This window comes from Rhipicephalus microplus, chromosome 1, assembly GCF_043290135.1.
Source record: "Rhipicephalus microplus isolate Deutch F79 chromosome 1, USDA_Rmic, whole genome shotgun sequence".
NCBI lineage: Eukaryota > Metazoa > Arthropoda > Arachnida > Ixodida > Ixodidae > Rhipicephalus > Rhipicephalus microplus.
Genome location: NC_134700.1, coordinates 77419345 through 77445524, shown reverse-complemented (window position 1 = coordinate 77445524; position 26180 = coordinate 77419345). Strand labels below are relative to the sequence as shown.

Below are 26180 nucleotides of genomic sequence, written 5' to 3'. Positions count from 1 at the left end.
ATGTATACTTATGTATATGAAAACTCAAAAAAGAAAAAAAAATGCCCGCGATCGGCGCCCAGCTTGTCAGAATGCGCCGATGCGTGCTTATCTCCCACGTGTACTTTACCCCACTAATAATGGGGGGGGGGAGTCGATGCTTGTGCACGCGCTTATCTTTCAGTGGGGAAAATCATGTGCCTTCGACTTTCACCAAAACAATTGGGTTAGTTGCCAGGCCCATCACAAAGGTCACTTCTCTGGCTGCACAGGCCCCTTTTGCGAAAAGAGCGCGCTTTTCATACGCAATACGCAACGAAGTATGAAAACTGGGATGACACTTGTTAGTTTGAACTCATCTGTACTTATGATTACGTTTCGTGTGTCGTTTTTGTGTAAGCAGCATGTTAAGTGTTGAGCGGTGAACGTTGTTAGTTTACTTTCGTCCTGTGTATGTTGTTTTCATGCGTCATTTGTGCGTGAGCAGCATACTGCACGTTATCTGCTTGCCGTTCTCAGCGTAACATTCTAAGTTGTTGCACTCGCATTCATTGCGTCGCCCTTGTGGTGAAACTGTGTCCTGCTCGCGCGCTTTTGTCCGCTTCTAAAACACAATGCATGGGGGGATGTTATCGATTGGGATATTACACTGTGATAATATGGGCAGAAGAGGGAAGACGGCAAAGAAGAGCGCACGGGATCGGGAAGCGCATGACACCATTTGAGGCAGCGAAGCGGGCAAGGACAGACGGTTCTTGGCTGGAGGTCTGGTCCGGGGAACTAGGAGACGTCCTTTAGGCGCTGTACTGTCCTGGACTCCGGCTGGGTGACTGGCCCAGAGACAAGGTGATCCACTGCTGTTCCGGCTGCCGTTCCTGACAGCTGGGCAACCGGTGAACGAGGCCTCGACTCCGGCTAGGTGACTGGCCCAGGGACCAGACGAGGTTCCGCTGTTCCGGCTGCCGTCTTGAGTGGTTACGAGTTCCTGTTTGCTGTGGGCCGCTGGTCCTGCTGCCGTTCCGGGTGGCTGGCACGACCCAGGTGTGCTACTGGGATGAACGCGGCGGCTGAGAGCTGTTGCTCTAGTGTGGAGCTTCCAAGCGACTGCTACCCTCCCGTTGCTACTGCGGCAGAAGGCCATGAGATGGCGTGGGCCAACTCACGTTGAAGACGTCAATGGGACAGACGTCACGTCACCCCGAGCGATCGGAGTCCAAGCCCAAGCAAAATACGGCGAGAGACTTCTGATTTAGAGAGAGATTTCGGATAGAACTGCATGTGACAGACTATGTTTAGAGATGCTCTATTAATAGTTGCTTTTTCCGTGTAAATATATTGTGTGTGTGTGCACTCGTTACTCAATTGGTTCTTGGCTAGCGGTCCTGGGCGCAAACCTGACACTACATCACAATCTGGCGAGCCTGCCAGGATACCGCTGTTAAAAGCATCGAAGAAAAATATCGTTCCTCGAGTGCACCCTCAAATAAATTCACTGTCCTGGATATTGAGAGATTAGCCGCGGTAGGGTCACAGCTAGGCTTGTCCGGCACAGAATTGCATAAGTGGATTGAGAATGAACAGGCAAGACAAAGGGATGAACGTGCTGCCGAAAGAGAGGTGAGCGAAGAAGCGGATGAAAGAGCTCGACAAATTCTAGAGCTGAAGCTAAAGCTTCAAGAAGTAGCTAGTGTAGCTCGAGCAACTGACTCTGAGCCTATGCCTCTGCAGAATCATGCCTCTTCCGTTCTCAGCCCACAAAAACTACTGCCATTGTTTGATGAGCGACGCGATGATCTGCATGCATACTTGCAAAGGTTCCAGCGGGTGGCAACAGGGCAGGAATGGGCACAAGATAAATGGGCCCTAGCAGTGAGCATGTGCTTAACTGGTGAAGCACTAACAGTGATCGGTCGCATGACTGCAGCTGATTCTCTGGATTATAATAAAGTGAAAAAAGCATTGCTGCAAAGATTCCGGTTTACCGCGCAAGGCTATTGTGAGAAATTCCGAAAAGCACGACCGGAGGATAGAGAAACTGGAAGACAACTAGCTGCAAGACTTTCAGGATAATTTGATCACTGGATTGATATGGCCAATGTCCACAGAACGTTCGACAACCTCCGAGACCACATGATCGCTGAACAGTTTCTTCAGTGTTGCCATTCGAAGCTGACCGTATTCCTTAAGGAACGCAAATACAAGTCCCTTCAGGAGCTCGCTGACGCTACTGACCGCTATCTTGAAGCGCAGAACCTCTCCAATCTGGGAAGAGTACCGGATGATGTGAAGGAGTACAACAAGCCTACCTCAGATGCACAAAAAAGACAACCCCTGAGGTGCATGTTGTGCAACTGTATCGGCCACCAAGCTCATGAATGTCGCCGCCCAGCAAAGGAAGGGACGAAGAGCAACATATGCGGGAAAAGTGGTTATAACAGCCAGAACTGTTGGCACGTGAAGGCACAGAAGAGGCAGAGTTCAGCATGCGTTCATGAGGCTGCAGCCATCTGCGTTCATGAGTTCATGCGTTCATGAGGCATGAGGCCGCAGCCATCTGGTAAAGAGGTTCCGGAGGCGAGAATAAACATCAATACATCATATTTCAGTGAAGAAATCAAAGCATTATGTATGAATAATGCTCTCGATGATGTTATTTTAGGCAACCTTCCTGGCGTCAGAGAACCGCTCGAGCCAGATCCCAATTGGAAACGCGCTGTGGTCGACGGAAGCGACGACACATCGGCAAACTAACTTCCGTGTAGAAGAGATGCCGCACAACGTTTCCGCCACCATCAAGCCGCAAGAAGGCAAGATAACTCTATTATGTGACCAGCCATAAAGATTGGTGATGTAAGTAAAGAGAAGTTCACAGAACAACAGCAGAACGACAAGACGTTAAAGTCACTGTTCGCTAAAGTGGGCAGAAACTTCAAGTCGCAAAAAGGACACTCTTATTCATTTTTTTAAAAAGGTGGACTTTTGTACCGCAAGTATGAACTTGCTACAGGCAGGACATTCAACCAGTTCGTTGTGCCAACGTCTTTCAGAAGATCAATACTGGAAGTTGCACACGAAGGTCTTATGGCCGCACATCAAGGCATACGGCGAACAACAGATCGCGTCTTGACAGATTTTTACTGGCCAGATCTGCATGGGGACGTCAAAAGATTTGTGAAATCCTGCGATCTGTGCCAGAAGACAACACCAAAAGGTAAAGTTGGTGTTGCGCCTTTGGAAAATACGCCTCATACGTATGCCTTTTGAGCGTGTGGCAGTCGATCTCACCGGTCCGTTATCATCGAAATCAGAACGGGCAAACCGATATGTGCTCTCGCTCATAGACTTTGCCACTCGATATGCAGATGCAATAGCACTCCCTGCAATCGATGCAGTGCACGTGGCAGAAGCACTAATAGAGATTTTTTCTTGTGTTGGTCTACCGAAAGAGATTGTCACAGACCAAGGGACGAGCTTTACATCAGAGCTAATGAAAGAGGTTGGTCGCCTATTAGCTATCAAGCTTCTGCGGACGACACCATACCATGCAGTGGTGAATGAACTAGTTGAAAGGTTCAACGGAACCCTAAAGGCAATGTTGAAAAGGATGTGCCAGGAAAAACCTCGTTCCTGAAACAGATACCTTGCACCCCTACTCTTCGCCTACAGAGAGGTACCGCAAGCGAGTCTGGGCTTCTCACCTTTCCAGTTGATTTATGGGCGGCACGTCTGAGGTCTACTGACCGTCCTGAAAGAACTATGGACCAATGAAAACGTCGATGACGAAATTCGCACCACGTATACATACCTCGTTGATCTGAGGAATCGTCTTGATTCGTGCGAACTTGACCATGAGGAACTGGACAAGGCGCGAGCAAAACAGAAACTTTACTACGACTGAAAGAGCCGTCTGCGCAAGTTAAATGTGGGTGATAAAGTCTTAATCTTGCTGCCTACTGTCACAAACAAATTGTTAATGCAATGGAAAGGTCTATTCGAAGTCATCGAGTGCAAAAATGATGTCGACTATGTATTAAACTTAAGCAGGAAGATTGAAATATTCCACATAAACATGCTGAAGAAATATGAGGAACGCGAGCCCATTCTCCCGCAGCAGGTGTCAGTCGTCACTGAGATTAATCAAGATTCTTCGAATCTAGACGAGGAGTCATCCAGCGACAATGTTTTGCACGAGACTTCATCTCCCAGCCTTGGCAACAAGCGACCAGAAACGAAGAAGGTGCTTCAGTCATTTTTGGGGTTATGTGAGTACTACAGAAAGTTTATACCCAACTACATCGAAATTACGAAGCCTTTAATGGATCTAACGAGAAAAGGACAAAACACAAACATCGCATGGGGACCGGATCAAGAACAAGGTTTCACTATATTGAAGAGTAAGCTTGGTGGAGCTCCCATCCTACAAGCGCCTAACATGAAAAAAGAATTTGTACTACACACCGATGCCTCAAACGTTAGTCTTGGTGCTGTACTGCTACAGCAAGGCAATGATACCTTGTTACACCCTGTTGCCTACGTTAGCCGCTACCTTTTGCCAAGAGAAACACAGTACTCCACCATTGAAAGGGAATGTTTGGCACTTGTATGGGCAGTACAGAAATTCCACCTCTATCTGTACGGCAAGCCGTTCATCATACAATCGGACCATCAATCTTTGCAGTACCTAAACTCCGCCCAACATCTAAATAATAGAGTATTACACTGGAGTTTACTCTTGCAAGAGTACACTTCTACCATTGACTACATCAAGGGCTGTGATAATGTTGGCACCAATTATTTAAACCGTGTGTAAGGGTGCTGGACATCTTGTTGTGTAATACACAGACGTTTTCGACGTATCGGGCGACGTGACATTGTGTACACATCCAACTGGACATTTTTCTTTCGTGAACTCTTCATGTCCACTGACTTTCATACCACACCCCTGTGACATTTGCTCTTTACTTCTACCCATAAGAAAAGTTGTTAACAACTTTCTTAAAACCCGGGGTATTTTGATAATATGGGCAGAAGACTGAAGACAACAAAGAAGAGCACATGAGATCGGGAAGCGCGTGACAGCGTTCGAGGCAGCGAAGTGGGCAAGGACAGACGGTTCTTGGCTGGACGTCCGGTCCGGGGAACTAGGAGACGTCCTCTAGGCGCTGTACTGTCCTGAACTCCTGTCCTGACAGCTGGAAAACCGGTGAATGAGGCCTGGATTCCGGCTGGGTGACTGGCCCAGGGACCAGGCGAGGTTCCGCTGTTCCGGCTGCCGTCCCGAGTGGTTACGAGTTCCCGTTTGCTGTGGGCCACTGGTCCTGCTGCCGTTCCGGGTGGCTGGCATGACCCAGGTGTGCTACTGGGACGAACGCGGCGGGTGTGAGCTGTTGCTCTAGTGCGAAGCTTCCGAGCGACCACTACTCTCCTGCTGCAACTGCAGCAGAAGGCCGTGAAATGGCGTGGGCCAACTCATGTTGAAGACGTCAATGGGACAGACGTCACCTCACACCGAGCGATCGGAGTCCAAGCCCAAGCAAAAAACGGCGGGAGACTTCTGATTTAGAGAGAGATTTCGGATAGAACTGCTTGTGACAGACTGTTTAGAGATGCTTCAATAATAGTTGCTTTTTCCGTGTAAATATATTGTGTGTGTGTGTGTGTGTGTGCACTCGTGGCTCGATTGGTTTTTGGCTAGCGGTCCTGGGCCTAAACCTGACACTACGTCACATACACAAAATAAGACGGCGATAGCCAGTGCCATAACCAAGCGGGTGGGGAGGGGGGGTGCACATAGAGAACGTGCTCCCCTCCCGAAATTTTTTTTTGCCATAGCATATATATAGCTCAATATTACCATTTGCATGCCCCCTCCCCCTTTCAGATCAAGGTGCACGCCCCTCCAAAAAAAATTATCTGCCCTCCTGGTGATGACGAAGACCTGTCGATATTGTTCTTGTAATTGCTATAGCAGTAAACACAAAATGGCTTTCGCCTTCTAGTCATCTTAGGGGTATGCTTGAGGTACCCTGTGAGGTTTTTTTTTTATGCACAGCTTTATGGAGGACACTACAGGGGGATTTGGGAGTATAGACAGAGTACCTTAGCCATATAGACCATTGCTACAAATGGAAAACGAAGTTTGTTAAGTAGTGTAGTTTCAGCACAGAGAAATGGAAGAGGTTGGCTTTATCAGACTAGCTAAATGACGTCATGTTAAGCCTAACAGTATAATCAGTTGTGGAAAAAAAGAACCTTTTTATATCCTTCGAGACGTCTAAGAGAAATGCAGTTGCGACTGTGTGTGTTTCTAGCAATGTACATCACAGCAGCGTTTGTCTACCATATATACTGATAACCACATAGGTGTATAGAATGTTTTCATGAAGTACAATTTTACTCAATCAGTACTCTGTTTATTTGCTACAAAAATAATCACTGAGCAAGTTTTTTCAGAATGGCCAACATGATGCCATTATTTTTGCATCATCAACTAAAATAAGGAGTGCTCTTAAAATGACTGGCTTCAATAAAGTTTTTACTACAATAAAGTTTTTACTACAATAAAGTTTTTACTACAATAAAGTTTTTACTCACTCACTCATGAGATTTGTAATGAATAGAAGTATTTCTAGCTCTTCACAGAAGACAAGAGGATCAAAATGACTATTCATGCCCTTGAATGTTGCTTGCTTCTCTTTCAGGATGTGAAGTTAGCTGCTCCAGATTGCTCCAAAATGGGAAATTTCGCTGCTCCAAACTGCTCCAAAATGAAAATTTTGCTGCTCCAATGTGCTCCAAAATAGAAACTTTTACTGCTTCGAAGTGCTCCAAAGTGGAAATTTTGCTGCTCTAAAAATTGCTTCAAATCGGAAGACCTCAGTGGCATCACTGTAATTTCAACAAAGCATGACTGCAAACTTCACCTATGTTTTCAGTGTATAGAAAGAAGTCTGATGCAGTTGTTCAGTGGTCATATGCTGAAATGTGCTTCCACCGAGCGGCCATAGGAAAGTAAATGCAAATTCAAAAGGTGGAATTTGCAACTACGCTGTGTTTGAGAACTAAGAAATTGCCCTTGTATTTTTCTTTTCATATATAGCAGCGTATCTAACCGTGCTTAATTTTCTTTAACTGAACATCAAATTTTAATGAATAATATGGCTACTTCTTCCAGTCTGGATCATTCAAAGCATGTGGTTCTTTCCCAATCTAGCTAAGGAGTATTTTAAAATATCTTTTTCAGGGCAAGAGTATTGACATTAAGGTGGAGCCGAGTAGCCCTACAGCTGCATCACCTCCAGTAAGTGAAGAACATTTTTTTTTTTTTCATTTGATATTTCTTATTCTTAGGCAATGGCATGGTGAACTTACTTTCTTTTTACATCAGAAATGTTCAAATCATGTTTACAGAGCCTAGCTTGAGTAAACTTGATATTCACAGGGTCTCTTAGAAAATACACTAAGACGGCTCTAACGCAAAAACCCTCTTTTTTGATGCGGTTATCCCAGAGATCGGAGGCACCTCACCGGGTTGTTCGGTGCCTCAGTGATCGATCGGCACACCTTTGACCAAGCTCGGGTGTCATTTGGTGACATTGTCATGTAACATCACGAGATGTGACATTTTAGTGACATCAGGATCACAAAAACTTTGGTCATCTGAGACGTCATAGTCACCTAATAACATCTCAGAGGCAACATTTATGACTGTTCAGTTTCATGATTGAAAAAGTTATCAGCGTGAAGCGTGGCACCTTTCAAATGCAAAGTTTTAAATGGATGCTATTATGTGATACTGCATGCATATACATTGCAATGGTTGCCGCCAGGGGGGACAGCATGTAGGAGGAAACAAAGTGAAAAAACTTGCAGAGTCTTTTTTGAATTCAGGGAAGACTTCTTTCTTGTCTCTAGTCAGCATAATCTTGCTGACACTGCATGCAGTTCTCTTGAATTTCTTAGGTTTAGAAAGAAACAAGACTGATCTTTTTAGTAGGCAAAGCTGAAGATGATAAGCCTGTACAATGCACTCTATTCATAGATTGTAATTATAAACCGAAGTTTTTTTACAGTTGTTTTTTAACAGTAGTTCAGACTGACAGTAGTTCCACGTTTCTGATTCAGAATGTGGACGCCTTGAAAGACCAGATTGTTTCTCCGACTTTTATTTTCTGAGTCAACGCTCTTGTCATGCAACTGTATAACTTTTTTATTACTGTCCTAATGGTGCTTCCTTGCTCATTTAATTGTTCTTTGTGCTCTCATTAGACTGTCTGTCTCCCATTGTTTGCTGCTAATTTCTGCCATCATTTCTTCATACTTTGCCCATCTGGTGTCAGTGGTCACTAACTTACTCAAAATTGGAGCGCAACAATTTTGTAAGGTTTTGAGCTGTTCGAGCCCTTGGGTATTCAGTGGCCCAGGATTAAACTGAACATCGCTAGAAAGTATTAATAACAATTCAGGGTGGTGCAGAACCTTATGCGCAAAAAAATGAAAAATGCACATCACTTGTGGTACATAGAGCCAGCAATTCACACAATAATCTACGACTAATAATTGGGTAATTTTCACTAACCTGCAGCAACAGAATTATTAACTGCATGTTGGTGAGTCGCCGGGTTAAGTAAGGTTGATCCTCATTGCTTATCTGAGCCTAATGATAATCCTTTTAAAATACCTGAGTACTCTGGCAAGATGAACTTGTTTGCCAACTCTTTCTTTCTCAGAACTATTTTGCAGTGGAACCAGCTGTGAAGGGCAAGTGCACTATTCGAATAAAGATTGCTCTATTTCACGTCTGTAACCTCCATGCTGTTATGCCTTCCACAAATGGGGTGGTAATTCTTAAATAAGTGAAATAAAAAAGGAGACTGCCTTGAAATCTCTCACCTTGCTCCTGTCATTCCCTTCTCTTTGCGCTTTGCATTCACTCTCTTTCGTCGATGTTCGGTCTGCCAGGTTTTCAACGCTGCTCTGTGCAGGAACGAGTACCTAAGAGCTGTGCTCTAAATCTTCTTTAATATGGGCAATCTTGTGCCTGGAAAACTAGATGTAAACTCTAATAAGAGTCCACTAGAGTGTTAGATGCATAAAGTGTTTTTTTTTATCAAAGCATGTCGTCTTCTTCTATCAAGCCTCGCTGGTCAACTCGCTTCCTTGTGCCCATGCACAAGAGGCATCTTTTGCGCTGTCACTAGAAGTGCAAGCAGGCTCAAGGCATTGCAGACGCTAATAAAGCGGCTGATTGTACTTTCATTTGTCCTTGTTTGTTCTCTTGGGTACACTGACGACCGCAATGCTGCTCAGTGCAGGAACAGGTGCCTAAAAGCTGTGCCGTGAGACAGCGCTTCCATGACTCTCGCTTTGCCTTTGCAAAAGTGTGAAAATGAGTTGACAAAAAAAAAAAAAAGTGCCAGATCTGTGTGGAAAGCACAGCACAGTCACAGCGAAAGCTGGAAGAGCGGCCTTTCAGAGCCTATTCTAAACGCTCTTTGGGTAGCTGCTACAAGCACGCTTGCTGGGTGCCCATTATGCCAATAATAATCATAATTTCTGGGTTGGTTGTTGGTTCCTCAACAACTTGGCGCAACCCACCTAGGGGGATAGGCCATGAATGGGACAGTTTCTTGCTTTTTAAATTAATTCACTTCTTGAAAGGAAGGGTTGAATTCACTGGGTAGTAGGCATTCGCTATGCTATCCTTCGTCATTCTTCGAAGAAGCATGGTATCCGCTAAACACATACGCCTCTCAATCTTGCGTAGCATACGTGATCGCTTACGCGCTGCTTGAAACAGAGTCTACTTCCAGTTTTTGCGACTCCATTTGTCAACTCCTTGAGTTGCAAGAGTCATATTTGGGGCAAGTCAGGATTCGCCGAAAACGTTAACATTTGCAAGGAATTTTGGGCCAATTGGTCATGCAGGGTCTGAAGACGATAAGGAATTATGCCTGAAGTAAGTATGCACCACAGTAATAGGTGATCAAGAACAAGCCTGTTAGTTTTAAGGGCGATTACCAACAGAGAAACACGTCACCGCCAGGAGATGACGTCACTACTAACGCCCTTAAAACTAACACGCCAAGGATAACGAAGTGCCTATTACAAAGATGGATCGTCCTTTTGAATCGTCGGCCAGCCTGTCTGAGGCACTTCCTCTGTTCACTGTGATTGTCTCACTACATATGATTATGAGAGATGCGAAATCACTTTCTCACACAACAATAATTCTTCTTCAGTATATTTACTACTACGTTATCGAAACATTGGCTGAAAACTATGATTCTAGATACTGTGGTTGCTGAGAAAAAGGAACATACATACAAAACAGCATGTTTTGAAATAGTCCCATTCAAAATTGAAAATCTGTATTATTTCAAAAGTACAATGAGATAAGAGCAATTTGACGGACCCGTTCAATAGCCATCACCCGGATTACTCATCACTAGAGGCCGGATTTTGAGGCGCTAAAAAAGTGTGTTTTAGGTGCCAAAAACAGGCAGGTAAAGCGCCAAAAACAGGCAGGTAAAGCACCGTTTTAGGCCTTCAAAATAATACATATAGGCACAATGAATTTATTCAAAAATTTGAAATATTTTAAAACAAAGACGTTGGTGATTTGTATTTGCGACAAGAAGCAAAATATTAATATTGTTTAGGATAGCATAAAGGCACCAACAATAGAACATAGGCATGGGTTTCCTGCGCAATTCGCAGATAACAGTTTTTTGTTTTATTGTCTAGCATTGTTAGTCAATTGTCCACCGTCCAATCAACACTTTCCGGAGGCTCTTTCGTTTCGTCATGGCTGGGAAGGGCAGCACAGAAGCAAATAACCAGATCACTGATACCAGTATATATATATATATATTGTAGGCATCTATTATGCGCTTCATCCTCATCTGAACAGCAGTCAATCATCATCATATGTTCTGGCTGACAATCATCATCTGCTTGGCACGAGGGCTTCTTTGTCGGGTCCGTTGCGCTTGTTCGTTCCCGAGTTCACGGCCAATAAACCTCGCTACAACCGAGTCGTCATACGTGGTGGAGGTGGATTGACGTTCCCAGTACCTCTACTTACAACGCCTACTCGCTGGAGCTCCGTTCAGGCCGCCGCTTGGACCCTCAGTCCGCCAACATGTCTCAGAGTGAGTGGGTGGATGCCCTTTCGGCCCCCGTCTCTGCGCCGCAAGCCGTCACTGCGCCGCAAGCCCCTCCTCTTTACATCGTAAACCACCAGCGTGACCCTCCGATCTTCGCTGGTCTCTGCGGCGAAGATGTGGAGGACTGGCTCGATAACTACGAGCGGGTAAGCGCAACTAATCACTGGGACGACTCTAACAAGCTCCGCCAAGTATCGCTTTATCTCACGGGCGTTGCCAAGATATGGTTCTTGAACCATGAGATCGACCTCACCGACTGGCCTGCCTTCAAGCAGCAGCTTCGCCAAGTATTCGGCACGCCAGCCGTTCGATCCGCTCTAGCGAGGAGGGCCCTAGATACTCGCCAACAACATCCCGGCGAGTCATACACATCTTATATCGAGGATGTCCTTGCGCTTTGCCGGCGCGTCAATCCTTCGATGTCCGAGTCGGACAAACTGCGCCACATCCTGAAGGGCATCGGAAGCATTGCCTACAATGCCCTTGTTGCCCAGAATCCCTCTACTGTCACGGACGTCGTCTCTACGTGTCAGCGTCTCGACGAACTTGATTCTGTTCGCCTTCAGTCGGGCAATAGTGAACACCGTACCGCAGACCGGGACCTGCGTGACATGATACGGGAGATCATACGAGAAGAACTTCAATCAATGGGCATCTCGCAACCTTCTCCATCTGTCACACAGCCTTCAAGCATGGCCCTCCGTGACATCGTAAGGGAGGAACTAACATCATTCACCGGTCCAGCCTACGTCCAGCCACCTCCGTCTAGCCCTCCAACGTACGCGCAAGTTGCGGCCGCGCCTCCTCGCAACGTAAACTCTACTTCACCGCTGCCATCATTCACGCCGGTTGCTGCTGCACCACCGGTCCACTTCCGGCCAATCCCACCCGACCCTCCGTCAGTCCACTTGAGTGCGCTATCTCCCGGTGTGCCGAACGACCTCTACTACCCGCCTTGGCGCCCGTCTCGCCCAACATGCTTTTACTGTGGATATCGTGGACATATATCGCGCTTCTGCCGCAAGCGCCAGCAGGACGAGCGTCGCGGGTACGACATGCGCGAACGGGACTTTTCCAGAGGGGATTCTTACGCTCGGCGTTATTCATCTGGACAGCAGCGGTCTCCATCTCCGCCCGCGTCGACTGAGACGCGGAACACTTACCGTTCAAGCCGACGCCGATCACCTTCGCCCTTCCGTCGCTCCTCCTCTCCTCTTCGGCCAGCCTCGTTTACTACTGATAACCGGTCGGAAAACTAAATGATGCAGTTTTCGGAGGAGAAACTGCATGTAACAGTAGGACTCATATTCCTCCAGCACGCCCGTTCAACATGGTTTCCGTTACGGTGGAAGGAGTTCTCGTGGACGCTTTGGTGGACACCGGTGCTACAGTTTCTGTGATTAGGTATGATTTGTGCAAACGCCTGAAGAAAGTAATGACACCTTATAATGGACCCAATCTAGTCGAAGCCCAGGGGAACGCTATCCGCCCTTTTGCTCTTTGTACTGCTCGTGTGTTTATTGATGACATTTTGCATTACATCGAGTTCACTGTGCTTACCCGGTGCTCTCACCAGCTAATTCTAGGGTGGGACTTCCTATCTTCTTCTTCAGCCGCTATATGTTGTGGTGAACGGATTCTGCACCTAACTAATACGGACTCCATGTTCGACGAAGGCGTCTACAAGCCTCTACGCCTGTTCGCTCGCGAAGATCTCGAACTACCGCCACACCAAGAACGAATTGTGACCCTGATCTCTAAGGACATCGACCACGGTGACGTCTTGGTGTCCCCTTCGTCGACTTGCGTCGCAAAAGGCATAGCCCTTGCATCAGGTGTCGTACGCTTTCACCATGGCTCCGCGCTCGTCATTGCTACGAATGAAACGCCAGAGAAAGTTCTCCTGCCAGAGGGCACTGCAGTAGCCTGTGTTGTGGATGCTGAGCCTGTCAGCGTCACGCCACTTAACCCTGCCTCTACCAACGACCGTTCTATGAGTAAGCCTGCCTCATCCTCTCCCTTCACAGCTCTTATCAGTGATGACTTAACAGCTATGCAGGCGCAGCAGTTGCTTGCGTTATTAACGAAACACGCCGATTCTTTCGACACCTGCTCTTCAACGTTGGGCCGAACTACCACTGCAGCGCATCGCATTCAGACGGAGGGAACATCTATTGTACATCGCCGCCCGTACCGCGTGTCTCTCGCTGAGCGAAAAATCATCGAGGAAAACGTCGCTGACATGCTCCAACGAGAAATAATTCGTCCATCAACTAGCCCTTGGTCATCCCCTGTTGTTTTGGTACGGAAAAAAGATGGCTCCGTGCGCTTTTGCGTTGATTACCGGGCACTTAACAACATCACACGCAAGGACGTATACCCCATGCCACGCATCGACGACGCCCTTGATTCACTGCAAGGCGCCGAATATTTTTCAAGCCTTGATTTGCGTTCGGGATATTGGCAAATTCCCATGCACGATGACGACAAAGAAAAAACCGCATTTGCAACCCCCGATGGCCTATACGAATTTAACGTGATGCCTTTCGGGCTCTGCAATGCGCCCGCGACGTTTGAACGCATGATCGACACCGTTCTGCGTGGTCTGAAATGGAAGACGTGTCTCTGCTACCTTGATGACATTATCATCTTTTCGTCAACGTTTTCTCAGCACCTGAGCCGCTTGGATGACGTCCTAACATGCCTCGCCGGTGCGGGTCTGCAGCTCAACACTAAGAAGTGCCGTTTCGCCACCAAATCCATCAAGGTTCTCGGTCATGTCGTCAGCAAGGACGGTATTCGCCCTGACCCCGAAAAGATCGCTGCCGTCCTTCGATTTCCATGCCCCACAAGACTTAAGGATTTGCGAAGTTTTCTTGGCCTCGCATCATATTTTCGTCGCTTCATACAAAATTTCGCTTCAATAGCTGCGCCACTTCACAAACTACTTGCATCTAATGCACCCTTTGTGTGGTCCGAGGAATGTCAGTCGGCGTTTCACCTATTGAAGAAAGCTTTGACGTCAGAACCTGTACTCTGCCATTTTGATGACACCGCCCCAACACTCCTGCATACCGACGCCAGCGGCTGCGGTATAGGTGCTGTCCTCCTCCAACGCGATAACTCTGGACGGGAAAGGGTCATCGCATATGCTAGCCGAGTGCTAACTTCTACCGAAAAAAACTATACCATCACTGAGCAGGAGTGCCTCGCTGTGGTTTGGTCCATACAAAAGTTCCGTCCTTATCTGTAAGGCCGTCAATTCACCATCGTAACGGACCACCACGCCTTATGCTGGCTTTCTACAATGAAGAACTTGTCCGGACGCTTGGGTCATTGGATTTTACGCCTACAGGAGTATCAGTTTGAGATTATTTATAAATCGGGCAAAAAACATCAAGACGCCGACGCTCTTTCTCGTTGCCCACTACCTACAGCGTCGTTCGACACTCCAGCTGCCACCTCCAACGACACCAGTGCGGACGTGACTCCCACTTCTGTTGCCTTGCTCGCCTCGCTGTACCAACCGCCAATCGACGATGAACAACCCTTCAGTTCTCACCAGCAGGCTGACCCGTATTGTCGGCGCATTATAGACCACCTTTCAGGAGCTACGCGTCCACCCAATGCACGCCTTCGTCGACAACTCGAGCACTTCAAGTTTCAGGACGGTGTGCTGTATCGTCACATATATCATCCTGACGGCACACGCTGGGTACCTGTTCTGCCACGCGCTCTTCAACATCATGTACTTAACGCCTTTCATGACGATTTGACTGCTGGCCACCTAGGCTTTCACAAAACCTACGACTGCATTCGAAGCCGCTTTTATTGGCCTGGGATTTCTACCAGCGTAGCAAAGTACGTGGGTTCCTGCTCTCCATGCCAACTTCGCAAACTTCCGACATCTCCCCCAGCTGGTCAGTTACAGCCAATGACGTGCCCCACAACACCTTTCGAGGTCGTCGGTGTCGATCTTTATGGACCCCTTCCTGTTACTGGTGCTGGAAATAGATGGATAGTCACCGCCGTAGACCATATGACACGCTACGCCGAGACAACTTCAGTAGCTACTGGTTCAGCATCGGAAGTTGCTGACTTCGTCCTTCAGGCCATAATACTACGTCATGGTGCACCTCGTGTACTTCTGAGTGACCGTGGAAAGGTGTTCTTATCACAGCTTTTAGGTGAAGTTCTTCGCCTGGTACCACACACAAGATGGCATCTAGCTACCATCCTCAAACAAATGGTCTGACCGAGAGATTTCATCGAACCCTTGCTGACATGATAGCCGTATACATTTAACCGGATCACAGAAACTGGGATAAACTTCTACCGTTCCTCACTTTCGCCTACAACACCACTGTTCAGCGCACAACAGGCTACTCACCGTTTTATCTCGTTTACGGACGTTCACCTACTTTCTTTATCGATGTTTCCTTCTTCACCAGCAATGGCCCTACATCACCATCTTCTTGCGAAGAATATATTTCTCGCCTTGCCCAGTGCCGCCAGCGCGCTCGTATGAACACGGAAGCTACGCAACAAGCAAGGAAGGCCGTCTACGACACCTCTCATCGTGTGGTATCATTCCGACCGGGTGACGAGGTGCTGCTATTGACACCAATTCGCACACCTGGTCTCTGCGACAAGCTCCAGCCTCGATTCATCGGCCCATATGTTGTTTTAGAGCAGACTTTACCTGTGAACTATCGTGTGACGCCTCTTGTCGTGCCAACTGACCGTCGTTACCGCAGCACCGAAATTGTACACGTTTCCCGCATGAAGCGTTTCACACGACGTTCCTCGTCACCTTGACTACCCGCCTGCAGCGGCCAGGCTGGCCGCTTCCACGGGGGGGGAATCAGTGTAGGCATCTATTATGCGCTTCATCCTCATCTGAACAGCAGTCAATCATCATCATATGTTCTGGCTGACAATCATCATCTGCTTGGCACGAGGGCTTCTTTGTCGGGTCCGTTGCGCTTGTTCGTTCCCGAGTTCACGGCCAATAAACCTCGCTACAACCGAGTCGTCATAATATATATATATATATATATATATATATATATATATATATATATAGAGAGAGAGAGAGAGAGTATATTGACAATATGACAATATACTGTCCTGTGTTAATGATAACGATTACAGACTAGTTCTGGGTGGTGATATAAATATAAACATGTTGCATGACAGCGCACTTCGCAGATGCGCACTGCGGGTGCTTGAATCAAATGCATGCACTAATATCATTTCCACACCCACTCGTATTCAAGGTAACTGCAAAAGTTTACTCGACATTTTTATCACAAATATTGCTGTACAAAACATTGAATAGGGTGTCATCATGGCTCAGGTCAGTGACCACTTGCCTATATTTCTTATTGCGAATTTATCTGTGTTCCCCTCGCATCCTTCCATAGATCAGCATTACACATTTCAAGATGTTAACCCATTCTCACTTGATAAATTCTGCAGCGAAATCTCGCGTATGAGCTGGCAAGATGTGTAAAACAAAAGGGACTGCGATAAAACGTACGAGTTGTTTTTATCAGCTTTTAGAAGCACTTATGCAAAGTCACTTAAGCGTAAGATCATATAAGGCAGTAAAGCAAAAAAAGCCATAGAATAATGACAGTACATTGAAATGAATGAAGCAAAAAGATGCTCTTTTCAAACAATTCTTAAGCACAAGAGATGCAGCAGATTTAGCCACGTTTAAAAAATTCCTGAATAAAGTTAATGGGCTTCTAAGGGCAGCAAAACACAGTACTTCGAGAAGCTGTTCCCTGCCAAAATGATAATGCGAACCGATGTCACATAGAAAAGGCTAAATAGTTTACTGCGTGGAAACTAACAGCCAGATAATCTACAGGAATTAACAGTTAACAGTGAGCTCATATCAGGCACGGCATTAGCTGATGCCTTCAACAACTATTTTGTGTCACTTGTAAATAGTTGCTATGATCGCCAATGCATACAATATCTAAAACCGAAAATTGTTCAAAGTGCATTCCTAAACCCAACTGACACTCAAAAAATACAAAGCATGTTTCGCAGTATTTGAATGAGTAAATGTTGCGATATCGATGATCTGCAGATTCGTCCAGCAAAACATGTACTAGATCTATTCAGTCCTGTCTTAGAGCATGTGTGCAATCTTGGACTGGCGAACGGCATATTTCCAAAGTGCATGCAAATTGCGAAGGTAACAGCACTTTTCAAATCTGGTGACAAAAATAACTTTTCTAACTATAGACCACTATTAATCCTGCCTATCTTTTCTAAATGTCTTGAAAAGCTGTTACATGTAACGATAACGTCATTCTGTAACAAGCACAATCTACTTATAGATTTTGCAATTTGGATTTAGAAAAGGTCGCTCAACTGAATTAGCATTATTGACCCCCCAAAAAAATAATTCTGCGATGCTTTGAAGAAAATTTAGTTACCCTTGGCATATTCATCGCTTTTTCAAAGGCATTCTATACCATAAATCACAGTACTTTACCAACAAAACATGATATCTACGATTTTAGGGGTACATTTCTGAACTTCATCAAAAGTTATCTGCAGTATAGGTATCAAACTGTTGTTATAGGCAATCACTATTCAAAAAGTTTACCGATACGTGCTGGGGTTCCACAAGGAAGCATTCTAGGACCACTATTGTTTAATATTTATATAAACGATTTAATGAATATTAACACTACGGCGTGATTTGTTATATATGCGGATGATGCCAGTTTATTTTTGACTTTCAGAAACATTGGAGAGCTAGTCAGTACTGCCATTGATACTGTAGAACAAATAAACAAGTGGTGTTTCTCAAACTCCCTAACTATTAATGAAACCAAAAGAAAAAGTGTGCTTTTTCAATGAAAGAACAAAAATCAAATGGTCCATGGATGTTTTCAAATAAAAACCTCCGTGATAAAAGTAGTACCTTCAGTCAAGAGTCTAGGTATCATTTTTCTGAAAAACATGTTATGGAATGAACATGTCAACATTATTGCCTACAAGCTTGCTCAAGTTACAGGTATACTAGTAGGATTACGCCTCTTGTTGCCATTAAAAGCGAAGCTCTTACTATATAACTCTCTTTTTCTATACCATATGTATGGGGCAACACAACCAGCTCAAACACCAACATTTTATTCATGTTACAAAAGAAAGTGGTTCCAACGATTTCAAATTCTCCGTTCGGTGCACATACTGATCCTATTTTTGACCAATTATATATCATGCCAATAAAGGCAGTGTACAATAAAATTTTGAATAAACGAATCTTAATGAAAAGAAAAAATAGCATGGGTTTTCTAGAGCATCTGTCATGGCTAACATTAAATTCAAGCACGTTCATTACATGATGCAAAGAAATCTAATATGTCCCACATTGTCGAACAAATTATGGAAAACAAATGCTATGTTATGTTTTATCATCTTCACTTAACTCTCTTCTTTTATTGCCATACTTTCTCTCGCGAAGGATGTGTATGTGCTGATCACACATCTCATTGATTTTAATGAACATGCATTTTATATTTAAAGTACATGGTGACGTGTTTAAACATTTTTTATAATTTTTAGGGAATATTTATTATGCTTATATGTTTATTATGGATATTATTTGTTTATTATGCTTAAAGTGTGTAACGACGCGATGCAAACTTTGTATATGGATCAGTTCGATGTTTCAGATACAAGTTTTTTTTTATGTATTGTACTTTTGATTTTGCCTGTCCACTGTTTGTTGCCAAAAAAAGGGACACAGACCTCCTCAAGCCGTTATGTGGCTTTTTGTCTGTGTTCCTGTTATCTGTACCATGTATAAATGCGAAATCAAGTTCAAGGATCAATTAAGAGGCATGCAATTGGATCAAGGCACTGTCTTGGGGCCAGATATGACAGTGCCATGGGTATGGTGATGTATGGTGATGACATCTATGGAAATTGTCTTATGCAAACATTTAGAGTATTTTAGTTTGGCATTTTTAAGCTGTGCTTAGCAGCTAAGCGGAGCAGAAACACGAGTGCGCATGCATCCTCTGCTATGGCCATAAGCGAGGTAGCGAGCGAGGCCCACGCTGCTTATAAGCTCGCTGAGTGGAGCTTGGAGTGTCGCTACTGTTTTCGCAACTGGAAGGGGGACATCCTTTGCGCGCATCCTTTCTCGTGCCAACGCCTCCTAGAAAAACTATGCCTGGAACATCGCTCTCTTTTCAATTGAGAGCCTCCTGCCAGCACGCTATCTCGGAAGCCATGCCTCCTGCCTTGTGTTGCGTCCAGCTGCCTTGTGAGACCGCTGGCCTTCGTTACAGTAGTTAGAACAGGGAAGTGTGATGAACGCGCCGGCTAGCGCGTAACGCCTTGGGAGGAAACCGCCAGGTGGCGCTGGCACACGTTTCCACGTAACCTAAGGCGGCATGCGCTGCGCAGAGACGAGAATCAACCATGCGCGCATAATGTGAGACATTTAAAATTATTTTGTTGCTCGTGCATGCCCTCAAATGACGACGGATAAAATATGTTAATTAGGTTCGGGAATAACAGGCTGCCTACGCGGGTGCACGGCTGAACTGAAATATCAATAGGGTGCTGAAAGTGAGCGCATGATGGCACTGAAACATTTTATCGACGTGAAATGGTAGAAGAGTGGAACGATGAACTTCTTTGTGAGCCATTGCTTGTAACACCTTTCACGGCGAACCACCTTTTCCTCAAGCACTAATCCGTAAATAAAGCTCCATCATTCGTAATGTCAAACTCAGAGATGAGAATCATGAGCGATATCTGGATGAAAACCTTTTATTTTCTGCACACAGGTCATACAAGGCAATTCCGAGTAGTGACTCACTATCTGTTTACAACAATGTGTTCTTCATAATTGGTCGCGCGTCTTTTTTTATGCCCAAGGAAAAAAGTTTTATAGTTCACAAGTGCCTCACAGAACATTGGGCTGCAAGCCTAGGTGATGCGCATGAGCTTCAGGTAGGTACTTTCTCTTTTCACGTGGACATTCTCGCTGCTTGTGGAGTGCCTTATGTAAAAACGCGAATGGGTGAGCGGAGAAAACTTGGTCACTTGATTGGTGAGGCTCAGACCCTGTTGTGCGCAGCCCCGTGTGACTTTTTTTTTTTTTCAAGCAGGAAACGAGCTCTTTCAAGCTGTCCTTGTGAAGCTCGTTGTAGCTAAACCACTTTGAAAAAGTGATTTCAAAGGCATCTACAAATGCGAAGAGCTTCTCAGAAAGGCCTACTCATAAGCGTCTGCATGAAGGGGGAAATAAATGGCGCGGGCGGCCCCCCTCCTAGCCACCTGGTAGGGGGGCGCTAAATCTCCTCTATACATTGACTAGGTGGCGGGACACTCCTTCAGTCATTTAAAAGGGGCGTGCGAAACCTGCCTCATACACTGATTTAATAAGGAGGAGGCGCCTTGCAATGGACCTTCACCCCCGCCCCTAAATGGCAAGCACGCCTATGGGCCTACCCCTTTCAATGCGGTTAATTTCACTATTCACAGCGTGCTCGAAGTGCCGGGAGATGTACATCTCGTCGAAGTGCAGCTCGCACACAGCCGAGTTTTTTTGAAGCAGCTTGTCAGCTCGTGGGATCGCTCTCTGCCGCTGCGCAAACAGAGCTTCGCCCTTTGGAACGCTGAACAACGCATGCTTCTTTTTAAATGACTTATAGCCTGTAGTGCACCCTTGGATGAAGCAATGACTTTGTTTTCGTGTCATGAAAGTGCATACAAAAGCATTGGTGTCAGAGGGCCACTGCTATAAAAAAACACGACGAACGCGCCCGACGAAACTGTCAGAAATGTGCAAACAACGTATAAACGATTGCGCGCGCCCCCGCGCGGCTCCTCCTCGGAGGTTTCAGTGCACTCCGTAGGTGCCGCTTGCCGCTCATCACAGTTCCCTATTCTAGCCACTGTACCTCTGTACCGCTCAGTCATGTGACATAACCGTACCGCTCTGTCACATGGCATCACGGCTGCTTGGAGGCAACTGAGAGCATTGCTGTGTTCGCAGGGGCCAGCCGTTGGATACGCTCGCCTTCGCACCAAAGGAGGAGGGTAGAATCAGAGGGTAGGGCAGCGCGTTCGCGGCTCACGTTCCAGGCATAAATTTTGGGAGGCTTTGCTCGTGCATGCAGTAGCATGACTCATTTCAAGATGGCTGCCTCCGGTGACAGCATGCTTTCAGCAAGTGCTGCGGCTTCTCAGTCACCTGCTGAGTGAAAGACGCGAAAGTGCTTTCGTATACTCGAAGTCGCTGAATGAAGAAAAGTGATCTGAAGTAAAGAAGACGGCATAGCTGAAAAAAAGATTGCTGATGCGTTGGCGCCCAAATGGATTAAACTGGCTCTGGAATGCAACCTCGTTGGTTATCGTGTGGCTATCTTCATGTGGACACTTCATTTTTCTTATATGAAATGTGCTTGTAATGCATTGTAATAGCAAGGCTGAATATTTTATGAATAATTGTGTTATGTATGCTTTCTTTACTTTGTAAAAGTGGTCTGTAATGTAAAAGCTGAACTTGGCCAGAGGATGCTGCAATTGTCATAGTTCTGCTCTGGAACAGAAGAAGCATAACAAAAGCTAGAAAATTGTCCACGGCTAATATGCCGCATAGAGGCCGATAACTTGGAGTATACTTGGAGTGGAGCGGGCTGTAATAACACTCTGTTGATGTGATATGAGCCAAATAATGTCTGCACACTCATCACATGGACAGTAAGCATTGCCATTTAATCAGCCATAACCATCTTTCAGCAACAACAAAGGCAGACATGAGGATCTTAGCTTACAGAGCTTACAGGTTTATTGCCTTCTATTGATTACAAACACCATTTGTGAGTAAAGATGAGAGGTGCTTAAAGCGACCATGGCAATTTGATTGTGAACTACACAGTTATGATTCATTCTTTTATGCAGGTTCTTCTACTGCTCATGCAAGTCTGTGCTGTTTCACTGGTCACGTGTTGCGACAGATGCGCCAGTACATGGTTTAGTTAAGTTAAATATAATATGTCAAACTTTTCGAGTATCTGTGTAGGTTAGTAAGGGTATAAAAAGCACAACGGGGTTGTACTCATTTGTGGTACCTTTATTTTCCATTATGATAATTTGAAAAACTCGCATTGAGAACCCCAGCATATGGAAAGATGAATCTTATGACACAATATTATTCATTCAAAAGCATGTGGATAATTCAGGATTATAAGAATTGTGTTAAAAGCACTGTGACTTATTACACCTGCACTGCATTTAAAAAATAAAAGCATTAGTATTGTTTTGTAGGTTTCTCTAGACATGGATAGAGAAGGACCAGCTGAGCCTCTAGACCTAGTGCCAACGGTTGTCCCCCCAACAATTTCAACACACAGCACTGGAACTACAGACTACGCAGCTGTTATAGATGGTGACAAAAGGTGAGCTGTGCATTGTAAACTGATAGAAGATGATGGTTTATGCAATGTTGTTAATTTTTGTGGTAATACTGCCTTGGCTATAGTCATGTGTACTTCTGTCACAGTATAACAATATTCACAGCAGGTGTCTAAGTAATAGCAGCATAAGAAGCAAGGATGTAGGGCAGATCCTTTGTTGAACATGCACAAATAAATCGTGTTATAAATTGCCAAATAGATCAGGCAATACAATACCATTTATACTATGCATTAACTGTAAAGTTGAGCATAAGTCTGCATAGAACGAAATTAAAAAGTTAGTACTCATGTGTCACAATGATCCTGAGCAGAGCATCAGGGTTTCTCCAGTATACGTCAGTGTAGATACTTATAAGCACATTCACGTATGATTACTCTCACTGAAAAGACTCAAATATGAATTTTTGAGAGCCGCTTATTGTGACTATACTTGTGTTCTGAGTAGGATCAGATTTGAGTATGATCTTTAGTGGGTTCCTGTGATGCTGGGCACACACAAAATCAATAGAGAGATGTAAATGTGAGGATAAGTGCCCTGCCAGTACAAATGACAGCAATTACTTGTCATTGCAAGTCGGTATAGTGCTAGTTTTAATGTGTGCAAATACTTTTTTGTTATCAGAAGATGTCTCTATAAATGTGAGTGACTTAATGTTGTTGTTAGTAAACAAAAGTACTACAGACCTGTGATTGTGAGTCAACGTGGGAACAAAAGTGAGGTAGTACCTGTCAGTGTCAGTGTCTGTAGCCTTTAGTATGAACATGACTGAGCTCATCTAAATGTGAGTAGGTGTGAGTGTCAGCATGAAGGCCGGTGGATGGAAGTGCATGTGAGTGTGAATGTGAATAAGTACCTACAAGTGTGAGTAGACGTGCATATGTATGCTGTTTACTGTGACCACAAGTGAGTATTAAGTGACTGAGTGTCTGTGATGGTGAATGCGAGTCTCATTGTGTATAGGCACTGCTAATTGATGAGATGTGAAGATATCTAAATGTGTGCAAATGCGAGGCTGTGTGTGAATGAGACCTGGAAAGTTGTATTATGTCATTGTGTATGTGTGACTCTATAAGGGTGAATTGCTTAGTAAAGTGCTGACCACTTGTAACGTAACTGCTTATAGTGCAGGACCAGTTGTAATGTGGCACTTTTTGACTCCCATTTACCCTATGATAGAACCTTACGTATATGCCTACCGCTTATTGTGCAGTTTTCCAAGATGAACAACCAGTTATTATCTGGTTGCTATAAAATCTTTGACGAACGCGGTAGCAAGTGCACTTATGAAAGCAGATGTGCTGGGTGCGCCGATCCCCATACATAAGCTTGGCAGGTGTTTGTCCTCCTTGATCCACCAACCGCTAACGTAAGCTTTGTGTCACAAACGCTGTCCTGGGTTCAGAGCTTGAGTGTTATCTTTTCGATGCCTGATCTTGATGTCTGGAACAAGCTTCTTGCGACGACATGCTGAAATGCAGGCTAGGCTTAATGAGTGTTGGTTGGGTGATTTCGGTAGCGGTCACGTGCAATTAAAGTTGCGGTTTGGTATGGAATAAATGAAGCTTGTTGCACTGGCTGCACTTGTAAGGAAGGGATACTATCATTATTCAAAAAGAGGATGTAGCACTCGAATGGTGGTGTGCGATTCGATTGCAATGTCTTGAATTCGGGTGCGCGCTCGTAAAATTGAACATTTGGTGTCTTTCAGTGTGCAAAGTTTTGGATGTGATTTGATATAGTTTCTGTGTAATACCCGTAATTGAGGTGGTCTGAGCAAAAGTCAGCCAGTTTCTACAATGATGCTTTCTTTTGTTGCCTCGCTTTCGTGTTCTTTTCATTACCAATGTGGGTCTTTGGACATTAAATTTTTTTAACATTTCGGAAATTTAAGTGATTGTGAGCAACACACATCACCTGCTTCGATTCTCGGGCACGATGCTGCATGCAATACGTTTTGCACAACTGCGGCCCTTGTTTTGATTTCAGTGCGGTACGGATTATAGTGTGGGTACAGTTTAATTTATAGCGAACCTCAGATTATTAATTCTTTCAGTTTAATGACTTTTTCGAAATTTCTCCTCCATATGTCCATTGCTTAATGCCATTGTCCATTGCTGCCACATGTCTATTAATGCCATATGTCCATTGTTATGTCACTACTATGAATTTCACAATGTTGAATGTTTCCGAAGCACGTGTCGAATTTTATCCTTCCTAAATCTCCACAGCACTTATGGTGACCCCGCTACTAACTGCAGCGGACGATCACCGCGGGTTCACGCTTAGCGAGCCACAGGGCCGCTACTCCGTTTACTCGCGTGTAGCGCACCGCCCCGCGCGCGCTCAACTAATAAGGCGTTTAGCGCGGCGCGGCAGACAGTGTTCTAATGCAAAAATAAACAACACTTTATTGCCTCTGGCGGCACCCCGAACAACAGTACAACGTCCGCTCCCGGGACGCGGGTAGCAAAGGCACCTGCACGCGGACGCTCACAATAAGGGGAAAACCGCGAGCATGTCGCAGCTGGCAATGGCGAGCTTTGACACGCCGGTCGGGAAAAGGTCCCTCGCGGCTATGCTGCGCACTCTCACGATGGCCACTGGGCTTGGTCGCGAGTGTTGGGGCAAACCTCGTAGGCGTAGGCCTACGGCAAGTGCGGCTCGTTGTGATACGACCACTTCAAGCACTAGGCACCGCTGTGGGCTTAGCGTACGCTACCGAAGCTAGCACTCAAGTAAACACGCCTGCCGAGGTGCCCAAGGCCACCCCAGGCAGGCTACAGTCCGGCGATTCCCAAAGGGGACGCGTACGAAGGAAAACACGTGCTTACCCGGCGCCGACCACGGAGGAGAAAGCACTCCCTCGGCGCTGCCGTGCCCGCACGTGGCGCCATCTATCGCCACGCGTCGTTATCAGAGCAGGAAAAGCAAAAGGTTGTGGCCGTGCGGCGGAATGCCCGCGAAATGGTCGCAGGCAGGCCTCAGATCCCCACATCCTCCTCTCCTTAATTCACCCTATATATCAGTCTGCAAAGGCAGCCGGTCGTCGCCCATACCTACAAAGGCGTCATGCAATGGGCAACAGCTAGCCTCAGCCTCACTCTGCAACTGCTGCTGAAAAAAAAAAAAACAACACAAAAATACACTTGAGAAATACAATGGCTCCGTGGAAGAGGAGTAACGGGAGTTCATGATGCTCACGCAAGAGCGCTTTCACGACTCGGAGGGGCAGCGTCACGTAATGTTTGACTTGGGTGACTTCATATCGTCGATGTTGACGACAGCCCTGCGAGTCCGACGAACGCCGCCTCGGTGGAGGTTCGGATGGACCTCGCTGCGACAGCCGGCCCTTCTGCTGGAATAATGGTCGCCAAATCCACTGGCTGCGAGGCGTCCTGCGGCGTCGGTCGAGTGGTGCACAGCGTCTGCGACAGCTGGCCTCGTGCAGTAGCCGTGATAGAAAGGCAAGCAGAATTTATCAGCGACGGTCGGGAGCAGGGCGCAACCGGGCTGCCTAACGACCTCAGGTCTCCGAACACCTCCAGAGCACAAGGTGGTGTAGGGGTC

General features: G+C 45.8%; 1 protein-coding gene across 6 annotated transcripts in view; it reads left to right on the top strand.

Moving 5' to 3' along the window:
- Positions 1–26180, top strand: part of LOC119178673 (uncharacterized) — a 135138-nt gene that overhangs the window by 76570 nt on the left and 32388 nt on the right. For 5 of the 6 annotated variants that reach the window (XM_075869487.1, XM_075869478.1, XM_075869475.1 and 2 more), the window contains 2 exons: positions 7223–7279; positions 22464–22594. In XM_075869487.1, coding sequence (XP_075725602.1) covers positions 7223–7279; positions 22464–22594 — 188 coding nt within the window. The remainder of the gene's footprint in view (positions 1–7222; positions 7280–22463; positions 22595–26180) is intronic. The other variant, XM_075869492.1, reaches the window with a different exon arrangement.